Source organism: Sturnus vulgaris, chromosome Z (genome assembly GCF_052056855.1).
Source record: "Sturnus vulgaris isolate bStuVul1 chromosome Z, bStuVul1.hap1, whole genome shotgun sequence".
NCBI classification, from domain to species: domain Eukaryota; kingdom Metazoa; phylum Chordata; class Aves; order Passeriformes; family Sturnidae; genus Sturnus; species Sturnus vulgaris.
In genome coordinates, this window is record NC_142283.1 from 16,170,670 (window position 1) to 16,187,213 (window position 16,544).

Genomic DNA, 16,544 nt, shown 5'->3' on the forward strand with positions numbered 1-16,544 from the left:
CAGGATCTTCCCCACACCCTCATGCCATGTAGCAGACTGCTGACCTTGCTGCCAACTGCAGTCCCAGCAACTGGGTGCCTTGTTTTCTAGCCTTCCACTGTGGACGAGCTCTTCCCTTTAGCCTTGAGGTGTATGCAACAGGCCACATGTTGCTGGCATTTCAGCTGGTGGCCTGACTTGTGACTAGGGCATGGGGCTGCTGGCCTCATCCTCAGCCTGCAGTGCAGCTGCAGCTTTTCCTTGATCAAAGGACACGGGGAATTGGAGCAGAGAACATCTGAGAAGAGAAATGCTGAGGAGAGAGGGGCCAGGAAACAGCCAGTCAACAGAGTGGGGTGGGGAAGGAAGGCAGCGTCTCCTTTCCTTCCACCTGCTGACCTTCCTCTTAAGTTTCTTGTTGGGACACGAATGCTGGAGGGCACAAAGGCACTACTGTGCTCTCTTCGGGTGACGGGTTGTAGGAGGGATGAAGCTTCCATTTTTTTCTTTGGGGAGCTTGGCTGAGACTTCATCTGGAAGTGTCTTCTTCCTCTCATCAGGAGAGCGAGCTAGAACAGCAGCAGTTGGAGGCACAGGAGCTGCTGGAGCAACGGGAAAAGTCCCTGGCAGAGGTACAGAGGGAGCAGGAGAAAAGCCTGCTGAAGATGAGGCAGGGAGTTGCCATCATGCAACCTGAATAAGAAAAGCTAGAAAGCAGAGTCAGTCAAGAGTCTTGGCTGCCACACAAGTGGTGTGTGGCAAGTTTAAAGCTGACTTCTCTTCGTTTCTGTGCAGCTCCAGTGCAAGAAAAATGAGCTCTTCTGCAAGGTGCGCCAGCTGCAGCAAAAGCTAAAGCAAAGCCAGCAGCAGGTGGAGTGCCTGAGACTGGAGCTGGAAGAGGAGCAAGAGAATGGGCAGGTGAGCCTGACTAGCCAGGTAGCAGAGGGAAGGGCAGCAAGAGGGGCAAGAACTGGCGACCTCAGGAAAGGGGGGCAAGGCCTACTGCAGGCACTGGAAGCACAGAGCCTGGCAGGCTCCAGCGGTGAGCAGCAGGAAGAAGAGTTAGCATGGAAGGGTTAGAGCTGGATAAAGAAGTATGTGGCTGAACGGAAGTGCTTATGAGAATGGAACAGGAGAAACTTGAGCATGACGGCAGGAGCCAGTAAGATTCTTCTTGACAGAATTTCAAAGCAGAGCTGCAGGATGCTCAAAGGAAGATGAAGGCAATGGAGAAGAGGCACAAAAAAGACAGGGAAAGGATGCAAGAGATGCAGCTGCAGTACAGGCTGGCTGAAGAAAAGCAGGTGAGTGGAGGGCAGTAGGCACTGCAGTCCCGCAACAAGTGGTGTCTCCTCACCTTTGCACTGCAAAGCAGCAGGTGGATGGGGGCAATGCCTCTGGCTGCCATGCTCTGTGGTGTCCATCACAGCTGATCAGAAGGACAGTGGCTGGGGCCGCTGAACCTCAGCTGCTGCCCTGGCCAGCGGGGCTAGTGCTGTGGCCAGTGGCCAGCAATCCTCTGAATGTATTTCTGCTGTGCCTCTTAGTGCTCGCTTTGTTTTTTGAGGGCTTTGTTCAGGTGAACATGGCGGCCCACGCAGCTTCTGCACAAGTTGTCTCCATCTGTGGTGAATGCAGACCTCAAAAGGGGGTGAAATTTAAAGTTGCTCTTTCCCTTTCACAGTCTCTAAAATGGCTGGCTGTGACAAGCTGGAGTCTCCTGCTGCTTGGTGGGGTTTGACTTGAGGTGCAAGAGTTGAGAGCTCAGCTTGCAGCCTAACACAAGTGTTGTTCCTATGGGCTTGCTTTTGAAATGCGCAGCCTGGGGCAACTCTTCCAGCCACCGTCCTGACACAAACACCTTTCTTTGTCCCAGATGGATGCGGGCCATGCCATGGAAGCTGCCGCTGCAGCAGCATCCTCCAGAGAAGCCTCCTCTCCACAGCCTGAAAACCCGAGCACCAGCAGCTCGCCCAGCTCAAGCCAGGAGGCAGAGCGGCTGCACCAGGAGAGAGAGGAGCAGTGCCTGGAGCTGCTGAGTACGTCCTGTGCATTTCTTGTGCGACTGGGCAGTGGGTTGTGTGTGTGCCTCAGCATGAGCTGGACCACGTGTTCCTCCTCACTTTGGTGTCACACAGACATTTTGGACTCCCTAGAGAAGCTGTTGTTGTGCTTGGAGGCAGCCAGGGAGCACTTGGGGCGTTCCTTTTGCCTCTGAGGGCAGCTGGGAGAGGCTGGGCTTTGCCTGTGCTTCCCTATGCAGCAAAAGCAAAAGCGGGGGGACTGTTTCCCGAGCAGCAGCAAATGCCGCAGTGAATGCTTGTGTGCTAGTCTGGCCAAATGGATCAGAATTGCTGGCTTCCTAGATAGCCCTTCAAGTCCTGACTTGTCACCAGTCATTGCAGACAGAATACTTCAAAGGAATCGATTGGCTGTGGGGCTGGTTTCACCCTGGTGTTGGGTTTATGACCGTTAGTCCTTCTACAATTCCTTCTACAGCTCATTTTGATAGGAATTCTACCTTTTGGTTAGTCCGACCTCCTTGAAAAGAACATCAGGTAACAGCACAAATAAGAGAGGAAGAGGTTATTTCAGTAGACCCCAAATGTTCAAAATTTATATTCTTAGAACAATCGCTAGGAAGCAGAGAGGAAGAGTGTTGGTTAGGGATTTAAGCACAGAAGCCTGAATGGGACGGGCCTGCTGTGGAACGCGTCTCGAGCTGTTTTGTTTTCTTTCAAGCATTAGTCTGATTGCACAGGTGGCACAACGGGGAGATGTCAGCAGCTCATGTCCTCGGCAGCAGCCACAGGACGTGATGTTACAACGGCCTTTGAAAGTTTTTTGACCAGTCACAAAAAGCAGAAGCGTATTGACAGTAGTTGCATCTAACCACTATCAGTACATGTACCTTTGGTTGAGCAATGCTTCCTTACTTTGAATACAATACCCACTTGTAAGCCGTAAAATACAATGCACAGAGCTCCAATATTAAGCTTAGACCTTGCTGATATTTTGCTAGATACAATTTTCTGCAGCTTCAAGAGTTCTTTCAGCCAAGCGTTAATACAATGACCATTTTTCTAGTTATCCTTTCTTTCTACTTTTCATATAACTTTTCTGCTGATTATTGCTTAGCTCTAATTGCAGTTCTGCTGTTTCTGAGGCCTTTTAGGGGTTTCAAGGAATTTAAGAATGAAGGATTTCTGAATTGTAAGGATTGCCACAGAAGAGGTCTTTGTCAAGTGCAGCAAAGGAAGAAAAGCAGGGTCCTTTTTTTACAGTCCCTCTTTGATATGTTCGTTGCATGCTTAGGAAATGCATCAAAGAGACTCATCTATGTGGCATGGTCAGATGAAACTGCCCTGCAGGCAATTGTCAGGAGCAAGCTTGCAGTCCCTCTGCTGCATGTCCCTCCGGTCATGGGCACTTTGTCACGGCTAATGCCCAGCCTGTGAATGCTCTTGGAATAGTAAGCAGCGGCCTGAATCCCAGCACAGATCATACTCTAGGAAAGCACACCGGGGCCTTGGTGACTCTGCAGTACAACCAACAAAGCTGCTTCTCGGAACCGCTAATAACTGCCAGTGCTGTGCTGTCCCAGATTACCTGGTCAGGTACAGAACACAGCCCGTTTTACTCAGTGTCTGCCATCAGCCGTTGGGACAAAAGGTGGAGTGATCTCTTCCTCCATGTGTCTGAACACAGAGACAATCATATTCTGTCTTGAGTGGGGTCAACATCTCGTAAGGGAGCTCGCTCTGGCTCTGGCTTCTTCCCAGTGGTTGTCAGTGCCCATGTGTGGGCTTAGGCAGCCTTTTTGTCATACGTGCCCTGCCACTGATGGCTGATGTGAGTGCAGAGGCTGGAGCCTTCCTTAGCTGTGAGATTTCAGCTGCCAGCCCATTGCTGCAGCTTTGCCTGGACTGGTGGAAGGATCAGCATCTCATTTGGGCAGCTGTCTGTGTCACGGCAGCGCCTGTGGAGCGGCCCTGTCCTTGTCACCCGTCTCAGCTGTGCCCATTTGGGATGATGGGGCACGTGTTCTACGGCCGAGTGCAGGGCTAGTGAGTGCTGCACCTCAGGCTGAAGACGAGCTGTGTAGTTCTTCAGTACAGGGGGAATGGGCAAAATTGTCTTCAGAACTTAGCCTGCTCATAAATGAAGGGGATCCCAATTCTTACAGCCACAGCTCTTGGATTTATATGAGCTGCTGTTCTTTGAAAATGTCAAGGCATTTTTTAGGCAAACTGCTGAGAGGTAGAGAAGGCCCCCTCCTCTCCTAGAAACCACTCCTCAATATTCTTTTTGCTCAGCTGAAAGCAGCTGGTGATAAAAATCCATCCCAGATCCCAGGGTGCCTTTAATCTTTGCGAGTATGAAACCTTTGGTTGAATCTCACAAGAGAGTGTTTATTCCCAAGAAAGGGAAGACTCATGAGTTTTCAGCTCTCCTTCCCGTTTATAGATGACAACCAGTTGCCTTGGTGCCTGTTCTTTTCTGATCTCTGTTCACTGGGATGGTGTCTCCACGGGCTTGGTTTTTTCTCAAGGTAACCCGTCAAAGGAGTGTGGGGAACCTGACTCCATGCAGGCCACGTGTGCTACAGAGCTGCCTGTCTTGCTGGGGCTCTTGTTGTCGTTGTTGCCGTGGTTGTTAGCCAAGTGACCATAAATTGCTCAGAGTCCCAGAGAGTGGAGCTGCGTTTGAGATCTCCTGGAAGTCAGGAGCTCTGTTTTCAAGTTTGCTTCTTGCATTTGTTTTCTTTCAGGGCATGTTGTGAGCATGGGGAATCTGGAAAAGGAATACACCAGATGGGAAGTTATTGGCAGTGGGTGAGTGCAGCCACACTTACTTCTACAGAACCATGGGCCAGCTGCTTTGCTGGTGTAATATCCAGTGGGAAGTCAGGCAAGCTGCAGGCATCTTCGGACCCTGGCTTTAGATTGTCTCTGTCTCAGTACTGACCACTGGGTATCATCAAAGAGAACTGGATGCTGGCAATGTCTTGCCTGCCTCAAGGAGCAGGACCTGGAAGGCCTCCTGTCCCTCGAGTGCATGGCACCAGTTTGCTTATTTTCTGAGGAGACATGGTTTTGTATGATTCAAAGTACTACGGCCACACTGATTCAGGAAGAAAAAACTCATGAGAGCAGCTTCCCACATGATAGGTGTCAGATAAGAGCTCTCAGTAGTATTTCTTTACATTATTTTGTGGAAAACAATATTCAGTGGTCAGGACAAGAAGAAAGGCTGTGTGGCGTTGCCTGAGTTTTGTAGAGAGAATCAAAAGAGAGTGGTGAGAAGGCCCAACAAGACTGTGTGTTTCAGTGCCTAGAAAGGCTCGAGACAGGCACAGACAGAAAAAAAAGGCAAAGAAAACCCCTGCCTCCACAATCTAGTGTGTACATTTGGGATTTGTCGCAGCCCTTTGTCTTCCTTTTGGATCCCGCTTATCTCTTGGGCACGCTGCATGGCAGAGGGCTGCTGGGCTGCTGTGCTTTTAGCTAAAGAATAGATGAACTCTTGTGTTTGCAAAACAATGCAGGCAGCAGAGAGCTCCTGCCTGGGCAGCCTTTTGCTCCTCAGCACTCAATCGCTTCTCTGTTTTTGCTGCTGTTCTGTTTCTAGGAGTTTTGGAACCGTTTATAAGGCCTTTGAAGCTGCCACAGGACGAGCGGTAAGTGCCAACAGCCCATGAATACTTTGCAACCCTTGAGTGCTTTTCCCTGGTGATGTTATCTGTGGCCAGAGCTGTGGGCTGCCTGTCTTGGCTGCCAAGGCTGTCGCTGCATTTTGAAGAGACTTTGTCCTTCCTATCTGCCTGAATGAGTGCAAGGATGGCAGTGGTATCTTTCAGAGAAGGACACACCTGCTTGGATTTACAGGATAAATATGCATAGATTAGCTGCCTGCAACAGCCATCATTCTGGCCCAATTCCTCTTTAGCCGAGGTTCAGACACAAATAGCATTTCCCATTGTTTTATATCACATGGTTCAGTTGGAAAATATAATGCAAGACCTAAAGAAAGAGAGATCTTGTCTGGGGAGCACTTTTGCTTTTCACACCTAGGGAACCTGGCACACATACACACACTCACACACACACACACGCACACACCTCAACCTACACAGACAGAGATCGGTGAGAAGAAGCTGATGAAGAGCCATAAAGAACACAGCCTTGTGTTGGTCCTGTGTCGGTGACATCCCATTACAGAGATGCTGTTTGTACTGCACAGTACAAATAGGGGTGTTTTGGAGAGTCCCAGTGCTCTTTGAGGCTAAAAGTTGAAAGTCGTGAATTCTCATTTCTGCCTCTCAGCAAACACAACTCCATCGTCCTGGTAATTGCTTTATCCACCTACAGTGCTGTGCTCAGGAACCGCACTTGGAGGGAGGTCTATAAGGCGTCCAAAAGGACTAAAGCCCGCTTATAACCTGGGGTGTGTCCATAGTGTACCACAGAAAGGGTTCTTCCTTTTTAAATCCACTAAAGAACTACAAGTTTAAACTGTGTCCAAGAATGTTCTTCAGTGATGCAAAATGCAAACGGAAGAAGTTAGGATGTGCTAGGATTGTAACTCTATTTTGAGTCGTCTTGGAGTTCTTTTTGGACAGCATTTTCTCCCTAATGTATACGTGCGCTTTGGTGCACAGTCAAGAATGGCAGCAGTTTCTGAAACGCTGCTCAAAGCCCCTAGAAATGCTATTGTATTTTCAGTGGTTTCCATTTCTTTTCACAATAGAGCAAAGAGCAAAATTGAGGAAAATTGCTTTTGACTCACAAAACATGTGTAAATGAGAATAGCGGTGATAAACAAGGGCCATTTGAGAATTCTGTGTGTGCAGAGAGTGTTGTTGTTGCTTTGTGGTTGATGTTGAGAGTCCCTTTCAACTGAGGGCACAAGGCGTCCTGGCCCGCCAGCGTGTGGAGAAAGAGGCTCTTGTAATGTCTGTTCCTAACGGCTCCCAACACGGTTGTAGGTGGCCGTAAAGCAAATTGATCTCCAGCACCAGGGCTGCGAGGAGGTTTTAAAAGAACTCCTGGTGATAAGGGAAAAGAAGAACCCCAATATTGTTACCTACCTAGAAAGGTAAGTAGTTCTGGTCTTTTTCTGGCAATGTTTGTTTCCATATTTGTAAGGCAGAGGTTTAAAAGCTCTTTACTCACTGGCAGAAAATTGATCTTTCTACGAACATCAGTCCACTCCTGTAGCAGGCATAGGAGGAGATTGCATTTTGTCCTCATTCGTGGGTCCTGCAAGAGACAGCTTGAAGATGGTCCTCAGAAGCGTGGCTCTCTTACTGAGCCAGCAGCCTGCACGTTCACTCGCTGCATGTTCTTTTGCTGTTTCGGGGTGTGATTTTTTCCGGATGTTGGAGGAGGAGGAGGTCTGGGAAACCAACACAGAAATGATTTCCCATGCACTGTTTTCACTATTTTCCATTGCCTTGCATGCCAAAAGACTAGGCTAAGAGAAACATCATTTGCCAGGTTTGAAGTGGTTTTTCCTGTTTGTGACTGTCCTCTATGCAAGGTTTTCCAAAGGGTGTCGGCATTGCTGCACACCCACGTGCCCTGGGTAAAAGCTGTGAAAACCGTGTCTCCTCGTTGCTGGAATTAATGGTGGGATTTGTGTATGAAGATGATGAAGCAGCTGCTGTGATGTATCCATATGCTGGGATGCTTCCAGATTTATCTTTGCCATGGCAAAAGTGACTTTTTTCCCTGCTTGCCACCTGAGCCGTCTCCTTCTGTGCGGATGTGCGTTCCTCATTGAGACGGCACAGATTGCAAGCACTGGATAGTCTAGGTGGAGCGTGTCTTCATTTCATTCCATCCTCATTTACGTGTGACCTGGAAACAAAACTCTACTGTAGGCATTTCTTCGGTGCAGCAATTTAACTGTGCACATTCAGCCCCACGCTGTTGTTTTCATCTTCCAGCTACCTGGAAAATGGGGATGTCTGGCTGGTGCTGGAGTACATGGACGGAGGCTCTTTAGCTACAGTGGTGAGCCAGAAAAGGATGGTTGTAGGACACATAGCAACTGTCTGTCGGGAGGTAAGGGATCCTGCTTGTACTTTGGATGCCTTGGACAGGCTCGTCCTTTGAAAGCGCTGCTAAGTGAGTGATTCCGTGTTCAGAGCTTGCTTTCTGTGCTGCTCTTATTGTTCAGAGAAGAGCGAGCATCTGCACTGCACTGCCTGCCGGTGTCCCTGCCCTTACTATAGTCTGCTAATTTCTCTTATCTACTGGTGTTGAGCTCTGTCTCTTCTTCATTTTCATTTTCTGCCTGTAATTGCAAAGAAGTCAATGCAGAAAGCTTCTGGATGTGCCAGTGTTAAACCAACAGCAAAGGCAAAGAGAGACTCTGCTATCACAGGTCTCAGCTTCAAAGGATGGCATGGCACCCACCATGCTGCTTGCTGCTGAAAACTGACACATGAGCTACTTCGACCCTCGTCCTCTGGTCTCTCTCCTCACAATGATCCCCTTGGTACCTGAGGCAGGGACTTTTCCTTTTTTGGAAAACCGTTGCTTGTCCTCAGGATGGGGAGAGCGCATTCGCTGTAGCAGCAGTCATTGCACTGGCTTTGCAGGGCACAGTCTCCTGCAACGACTGATGTTTCCCCCTCAGAAAGGAATGTGCCTTCCCTTGGAAAGATGCTGCTCTCCTAGGGATGCAGCGGCAAGCTCTTCCTCTTGGCAGCACTCACTGTTCCTGTGACATCTGTCAATCTTCAGGAGCAGTTTCCTTTAAAGCGTGTGATGACGTCGGATCAGGCCAACTTTTGTCCTCCTCTTTCTTTTTTCTCTCTCAGTGCCTGCAAGGCCTGGCTTTCCTTCATGCCAACCAGGTGATCCACAGAGACATCAAAAGCAGCAACATCCTTCTGGGCCGGGACGGCTCCGTCAAGTTAGGTGGGTGTTCCTGCTCAGGAGCCGCTCCCCGGGGAGGCAATGTGGGGCTGCTTTTGAGTGGCTGCCAGGTGCCCGGCAGTGGTGCTGGTGAGAGTGCACAGGGCACTGCTGCAAGCTCAGGACGCAGCTGCAAGGTGCTGAGAGGTCTAGAAAGGAAACAAGGTGTCAAGAGTAGGTTTGCTTTGTGCTTTGTGCTCCTTCCGGAAGGAGGGAGTTACAGTGTAAACCACCAGGTGAATGAAGAAAAGCCACGGTGTGAATAGTGGGGGAGCGGGGTGTTGCTAAGTGGACAGTTGCCCATGTCCTTGGCTGCAGCCCTGAGGAAGGAGAGCACAGCTGCTTTTGCAGCTGGATTCCGCACTGCATTCTGAGACTTAGAGAGAGGAACTCTTTTCCTTGGTTTCCTCCTTGAAGCAGTGTTTGTTTTTCTCCTCAGCTGATTTTGGCCTCTGTGCTGTGCTCGTCCCTGAGCGCAGCAAACGGAGGTCGATGGTCGGGACCACCTGCTGGATGGCGCCCGAGGTTGTGAGAGGAGAGCCATACGGCCCCAAAGTGGACACCTGGTCCCTTGGCATCGTGGGAATAGAAATGGCCAAAGGAAGGGCTCCTTATATTTGGAAAACCCAGGACACGGTAAGGTGCAAATACGCTCAGATGCCGCTGTTCTACTGCTCTGTCACAACGGGATTGGACAAAATCCCATTCCCACAGCTGGAACTGGTTCCACCAAGGCCCACTTGTCAAATGTCCCTGGGGCCCACATAAACTTCCAAGGCAAGACCTGTTGAAGGTTGGAATAGCTGGCGCTGCATTGAGGCCTTTTTTATTCTGGTTGGGAAGGTTCATCTCTTACCATCTGCTAGGCAAGAAATTGCCACTGCAAACTGCAGCGTAAAATATGGGCTCAAGGTGAGCACTTAAGGATGTGGAAAGATCACACAGAGTTCTTGTGTTTCCATTTACTTCAGGCCAAATACCTGATAGGCAAGCGAGGGGCACCGTATCTGCACAAGCTCAGGCTACCCTCTGGCTTGTGTGAATTTCTGGGCTGCTGCCTGCAGATGGATGTGCACAGGCGAGGCTCTGCCGAGGAACTTCTGCAGGTACAATGCAAAGCGGCTGCAGCCAAACAGCTGCTCCCTGTCAGGCTTTGCTCCTCGGCCAAACTCCAGGGCATTGGATGGGCTTCCCGATAATAATCTCCTCTCTGGGCGCTTTTCAAATGAAAACCAAGTAGGATCCAGGACTAGTTGAGGTTAGAATGGACCAGTGAAGGTCATTTAGCCTAAACTCCCTGCCACTGGCAAGGGAATCTTCAAGTAGGTTAGGTTGCTTAGAGCCCCAGCCAACATGTCCTTGAATGTTGCCAAGTGTGGGGCACCTCCCAGCTCTCTGGGTAAGCTGTGCCAGCATTTCAGCACTCTCCTGGTAAAGAGTTTCTTCCTTAGAGGCAATCTGAATGGACTCTCTTTTAGCTTGGCATCATTCCCTCTTGTCCTGTTGTAATGGGCCCTGCTAATAGATGTATCCCCATCTTTCTTAGAAGTCCTTCAAATATTGAAAGGTCTCCCCAGGGCTTGCCCTTCTGCAGGCTAAGCAAGCCCAATCCTCATCGCCGTTCCGGAGGACAGCTCCCACCTTCTGGTCATTTGCAAGGCCCTCTTTTGCTCTTGGGTGGTGGATTCAGGTTTACCTGGTAGCAAAGGAACTGAAGTACTGTAGTGCTGGGGATGAAGGCCTGAAGTGGGGCTTGAAGAGCACAGCAGAAGCAATCCCTGCCAAGCGGTTCTCGATTGGTCTGTGGGAAGAGAGGGGTGGTGGGAGGCTGACTGTGAGCATCCCAGGGCACCCAGCTTGCTCCTCCTGCTCCACTCTTCGAGCTTTCTGCCAGCCAAACGGGGACAGCTGAGCAGGATTTGTGCCAGCCCCATGCACTGCCTGGCCCACTCAAGTCGATGAGAACTGCTGCAGCTTTGCTGCCAGGTTTTGTGGCAGACAGGAGCTGGTGACTGGGCCACTTCCTTAGCTGCCCCTGCTGTGGAGGAAGATGGCAGGCAGCACAGGAGGGGGGGCATGCCAAGGCAGGCACTGCTCTTCCTGCAAGCCAGAGCTGAGTCCATCTGCACTCTGCCACTTGTGTCTGTGTGTTTCTGGCGCTAGAGGAATCCAGCTTGAGCCTCTTAGAAGGTCAGCTTGGAAAATCATGGTTCCTTTTTCCTTTGTGTCTTTTAAATTGGTTTCTTTTGTTTCTGTTTCCTTTGGACAGCATCCATTTCTCAAATTAGCGGAGCCTCTCTCCAGCTTCTTCTGAAGCCCGATTGCTGGCATCCCTGCAGCAAAGTAATGAAGGAAGCAGAGGAGATGGCAGGGACCACTTCAGCACTTTGAGAGCACAGCTCTGAGAGCAGGCAGAAATGTTGAGGAGAGAGGGGCCAGGAAACAGGCAGCCGTGACTGCGGGAAAGGAATGTGACATCTCCTTTTGTCCCATCTGCTGATCCTCCTTCCAAATTTCTGATTAGGACAGCATTGTGGGGGGGGGCACAAAGCCATGACTAATGTGTAATTTTCAGTTGGGGCTTTGTGTGGTGCATGAAGGTTCTGCTGATTATCTGGGGAGCCTGGCTGGGGCTTCACCTGGATCTTGTCTTGGTTTGAAAGACAAGTAGCTGCTAAGAAAGGTAGGAGCCTCTCTTTAAAATGGAGAATGTAAAATTATTATAATTTTGGAATTCAGGGGACACTCAGGCAAAGATATGGGGATAGGGATAACAGTTTTTTGCTAATATATCTAACAAGACAAAAAAAAAAACCAACAAAACAAAAGCAAACGAAAACAAAAAAAACAGCTATGAAATTAAAACCAAACAGAACAGGATCCCAGTTCCAGTCCTTCTCGGCCACAGGCATCCTTCCCCGTGGTGCAGTTACCAGTGGTGGACAGGGGCAGATCCCATGCAGCTGCAGGGGTGCTGGGAGTGATGGCGGCAGTACTGTGGATGGGAAAGGGATGGAGGAGAGACTTTGCACACAGCGCCGGTCCCGGTGCTCAGCAGGGTGCTTGGAGATAGCAGACTGAGGTGAGAAGGCAGCAGTGCGTGGTCTAAGAGCCAAAAAAGATGGCTCCCAGCATTGGGATGGCGGGGGATGGTGGGTAGCAGCAGCGGTCGTCCTCCTCTGACTCCACAAGCAAACGGGAGCGAACCCGTGCCTCCCCATCTCCTGTTCTGGCTTCTGATCTCGCAGTTTTTCCCCACTTCCTCCGCCCCCCCTTTCCCCTGCCTTTCTCCTGCCACTAGCCACCCATGCTAGGTCCTACCCAACAAATTTCTTAGCATAACAATGGGGAAAATTCCACAGAGAGAAAAGGGAAAAAATCAACCCCCAACAAAGTGTCTTCCTCCCCTCACCAGGCAAGCAAGCAGGAACGACAGAGTTCAGAGGCACAGCAGAGGCTGGCGCAGAGGGAAAACTTCCTGGCTGAAGTACAGAAGGAGGAGGAGGAGGAGAAAAGGCTACTTGAGATGAAGGAGGACGTTGCCACTGCAATATATGATATAATGTAATTCGTGGATAGTTGTAAATTAATGCGGAATAAGCAGTTTTGGTATGAATAAAGTAACAAAGGAAACTCAGAAACCGAAAAGAGAACCACGGATGAAAAGGACGCAGATTGCTTCATCACAACATTGTAACAGCCAACAAAAGCAGGACAGCCCAGATTAACAGGTGAATAGGCGTGGCCACAGAGATGGCTCACTCCAAAACCGTCCAGGCAACACCCAAACGATGAGCTCCCAACAAGCACCCGCGATTAAGATAACAGAACCAGAAAAAATACATCTCAATACCAGCTTCCAGTAAACCAAAGCCTGCCTTCGTCAGAATTCATCATCTCCCAGCAAAACGCAGAGAAAGAAAACCACATGAATATGCAAAACGACAAAAGGAGACCAAGACCTCTGCTCCTGGCTAGGAAAAGCTGTATATAAACTGGACTGACACAGCGTTTTTGTGAACATTGGGGGATCCGGTGCGGTAGAGTTCGGATGGTAGCGTGTTAACACGGCGCTGATCCCGGGGTCGGCATTGCTCTTTGCAATTGTGGCTGTCGTGGACCGTATCCTGATCATGAAATAAAGTATCGCTTATTTTTGATTATACTCAATTCCGATGAATATCTTTATTATTTATAACACTGCTAAATCAGCCCGCAGCACAGCAGCAGGGGAAAAGGCCTGTCAGCTGTGCAGGTGCGATAAGCTGCCATCAATGCACAGGAAAACTGCATTTCATCTTTATGAGGGAGAGGAAAACTGGTTTAGCAGCGGGAGAAGGAGGAATTATGCTCTTGAACTTTCCTTCTTTCTCTCTGTCAATTACAGGCAGATCTCTGTGGCTCATAGGTGTGCCCGTGACTGGTAGCAAAAGGGGGAATCTCCAGGGCCACATCCAGGTTTGGCCCATGAGATATTAGGAGTGGGAGAGTAGCCCTGGGTGGTCTCACCTCTAAACTGTGGGCAGACTGTGTCTTGGAGGTAGGTGCCATAGCCAAAGTCCATCCTTTCAGTCTATCTGGTGGCCAGGTCCAGGAGGATGTTTTTGGGTTTGATGTCGTGGTGCAGGACCTTACAGCTGCTGCACGGCCTCCAGCACCTGGCAGAACAGCCCCTGCACCACCTCTCAGACAGGAACCCACCACCAGAACGAAATCCATGATGTCCTGAGACTGCACTGGGCACTTGATCACCAACAAGACGCTGTCAGAGAGCTCAAACCAATCCAGGAGCTGAACAACACCATGGAGCCCAGTGGATACCTTGTCCAAGATCTTGATTTCCAGAGACGCACGGATGCTGTTGTGCTGCGGGAAGACCATGATGCCATCAGTGGGGCTGATGCCATGCCATTGGTCTGGAATCCAGCACTGGATGCCCTGCTCCCTCTGCTGAGCCCACGCTGCTCTCCCTCGAGGCTTCCTGGCGGCTTCCACATTCCCGGGCCTCGGCTTTCCCCGCCCATCACAGCCAGTTTCTACTGCTGGTCCCGGTCCCTCAACAGTTCTGTCCAATGACGGATGCAATCCCGCAACACACAATTGATGGCCACCTGCTAGCCAAGGGGAGCAGCGGGCTGAGTTTGCAGCCAGCTCTGCCGAACCCCATCCTCGTCCACCTTCCTCCTCCTCCCCCGACCCCCGCCCAACCCCCCACTCACCGAGGCGCCGTCCCCGAGTAGACGCTGCCGAAGCCGCCGCGTCGCAGCATTGAACCCAGGCGGTGTCGCTCCTGCAGGGCCACCTGCGCCTTCCCTGCGGGCTGTCGGCGGTAAGCCCGGGTCCACGAACGGCCCCCGACCGTCCCCCAAGGCCCCCGGGCCGGGCACCCCCGTCTGAACGGAGCACTGGAGCCTCGGCCTCGGCGGCCATCACACCGAGTTTCTGCCGCTGGCCCCGAGAGCGACCGCCCCGCGCGCGTCCTCCGCGGGCCCCGAGAGGAGTCGGAACCGGAGCCAGGGCCGAGGCCGGAGCCGGGCACGGAGTCACGACAGGCGCAGCCCAAGGGATGGCGATGCTGCCCAAGTCCCAGCTACTGATGCCCGCCCAGCAGCGCCACGGGCAGCAGGGCAAGGGCCGGGCGAAAGCGAGACCGCGGCGGGACTGCGGGGCTGGTGAGGGCGCAGCCCCGCCCGGGGCTGGGACAGGCCGGGAGCATGGCCTGGCCTGGAAGGTGGACAGAGAGACCCGGAGTGGGAGGGGTAGAGCAGGACAGGGAGACCGGGACAGGGTGCGGGACAGTGGCACAGGGACAGAAGGAACTAGAGCAAGAGACGCCGAGGGTGAGCAGAGTCGTCGCTGCCGCTGCTGCTGCTGAAGCGCCGGCACCGTTTGTCCCATCCCCGCTCGGCCGCGCGCGCCCCGGGGCGGCTCTGGCCACTTGGCTCCGGGGCCGAAGCGGGCTCGGCCGGAGGCACGGAGCGGCTCCTTCTTCCTCCTGCGACGACGCCAAAACCACCGACTCGTTTAGCCGCTTCTTTAATTTCCGTCCACCCTGCAACTTTCCCCTGGTGCTCGCATCCCCCGGGCCTCATCCCGCCCGCTCGACCCGCACTGCCATCTCTTGCTCACAAGCAAAGCGCTGTGCGCACATTCCCCTGCAGCATAACAAAGTGCTGAATGAGGAGCCTGCCCGTGCCAGGCAGAGCCAGCCGCGTGGCAGGGCAGAGCAGCAGATGAGGAGGTAGAAATCCAGGCCCTGCGGGGCAGCCATGCTCCCCCGAGCGCTCGGGGTGTGGAGGCGAAGCGGCGCCCGGAGCTGCGCTCTCCTGTCCAGTGCTGCTCGTGTTCCCTTGTCCGCTCCCAGGTGAAAATCGGAGACTGCGGATACGATGAAAAGAAAAGCATTGATCCGCTCTTCTTGCCGCCGTTCGGATGCCAATCCGATAGAGCAGCTCAGCTCTCAGCCGGCTCCCTCCTCCATTGCCAATCCAGCACTTTCACACTGGAGCAAAGGTCCTCTCTGCTGAGAAAATGCCAGCTGGTTTATTTCTCCTGCTGTTTATTGACACGGGTAGGAAACCAGAGCAGTTGAATCCCCAGTCTGTGTAAACACGTTAACTTTGCCACCTTAATCCAAGGCAAAGAGTCTTGAGCTGTGCACAATGGCACACAAATCACCTTTGTTGAAGCTGTGTATTGTCACTGGTGAGGGTAAAATATACACGCAGATCCTATTCCCTCTCTCTAGAACTCACACTCGACCAAAGCACTGTATACTTTGGAGATCTTACATTTGCATGTTTCTTGTGTTTCCAGCATTGCTTTCAGAGAAAAAGAAGGGAAGGCAAATTGTGTGTAGAGTGTATATAACATGGTAAGTCATAGGTCTTAGAATTGAGAGGAATTTGGAATTAACGTGATGTAGAACTTGTGCAACACGGAAAAGGGGAGCATATAAATAAAGAAATTCATGTATGTGAACATCTTCAATTGTTGCTTTCCATTTTCATTTCACTTTGGGAAAGCTGTTTCCGTTTTCCAAGAATCTTTTGAACAATCATGTTTGCTCTTTTCAAACTCAGTTCTTTACTGGAGAGCTACGCTGAGCTTCTGTGGCACACAAGATGTGCCACAGCGTCTTTTGCAGCTTTTCTCGGCTTTCAACACTGTGTGTGCAGCAAGACTCTTGCAGCAAAGCAGGACAAATGTTTTGAGAAAATGTTTTACAACTTGTCCTTTCTTTTCCTTCTGGACTGGAGAGTTGTGCCATTGGCTAGGTTTTCATTTAGACTATTGTGCCCTTGGAAAAGAGGAGGTGGTACTAGGACTTGTTAGGGAATACAAGCCTGGGTGAACTCAGAGGAAGCAGCTGCAGAGCCTGCAGCCAGAAGGAGAGAGTTGTGCCATAGATAATCATTCAAACACCTCCAAGTACATCTTGAAAGTGACGTGGAATGTGAAGATGCTCTGACAGAGGTAGTTGGTTTCTGTGTTCAGTTCAGATGGTTCTGCAGTTTGTGCCTTGGTACAAATCAAGAGTACAATCAATTCCTTAGAAGCACCAGAAGAAGCATGATCCAACAGGGACAACAACTGAAAGAATTTGAAAAGGACAAATGCAGGGAATGACTTGGTTAT

The 16,544-nt window shown here is 51.1% G+C and overlaps 1 protein-coding gene across 1 annotated transcript; it reads left to right on the plus strand.

Moving 5' to 3' along the window:
• Window positions 1-1,564: 1,564 nt before the first annotated feature.
• On the plus strand, window positions 1,565-13,076 carry LOC148219707 (serine/threonine-protein kinase PAK 3-like). Its single transcript, XM_088156995.1, has 6 exons — window positions 1,565-1,607; window positions 3,584-3,596; window positions 7,931-8,048; window positions 8,810-8,909; window positions 9,346-9,542; window positions 12,322-13,076. The coding sequence occupies exons 1-6, from the start codon at window positions 1,565-1,567 to the stop codon at window positions 12,472-12,474; spliced, it is 624 nt and encodes a 207-aa protein (XP_088013121.1). The 3' UTR covers window positions 12,475-13,076.
• Window positions 13,077-16,544: the final 3,468 nt, after the last annotated feature.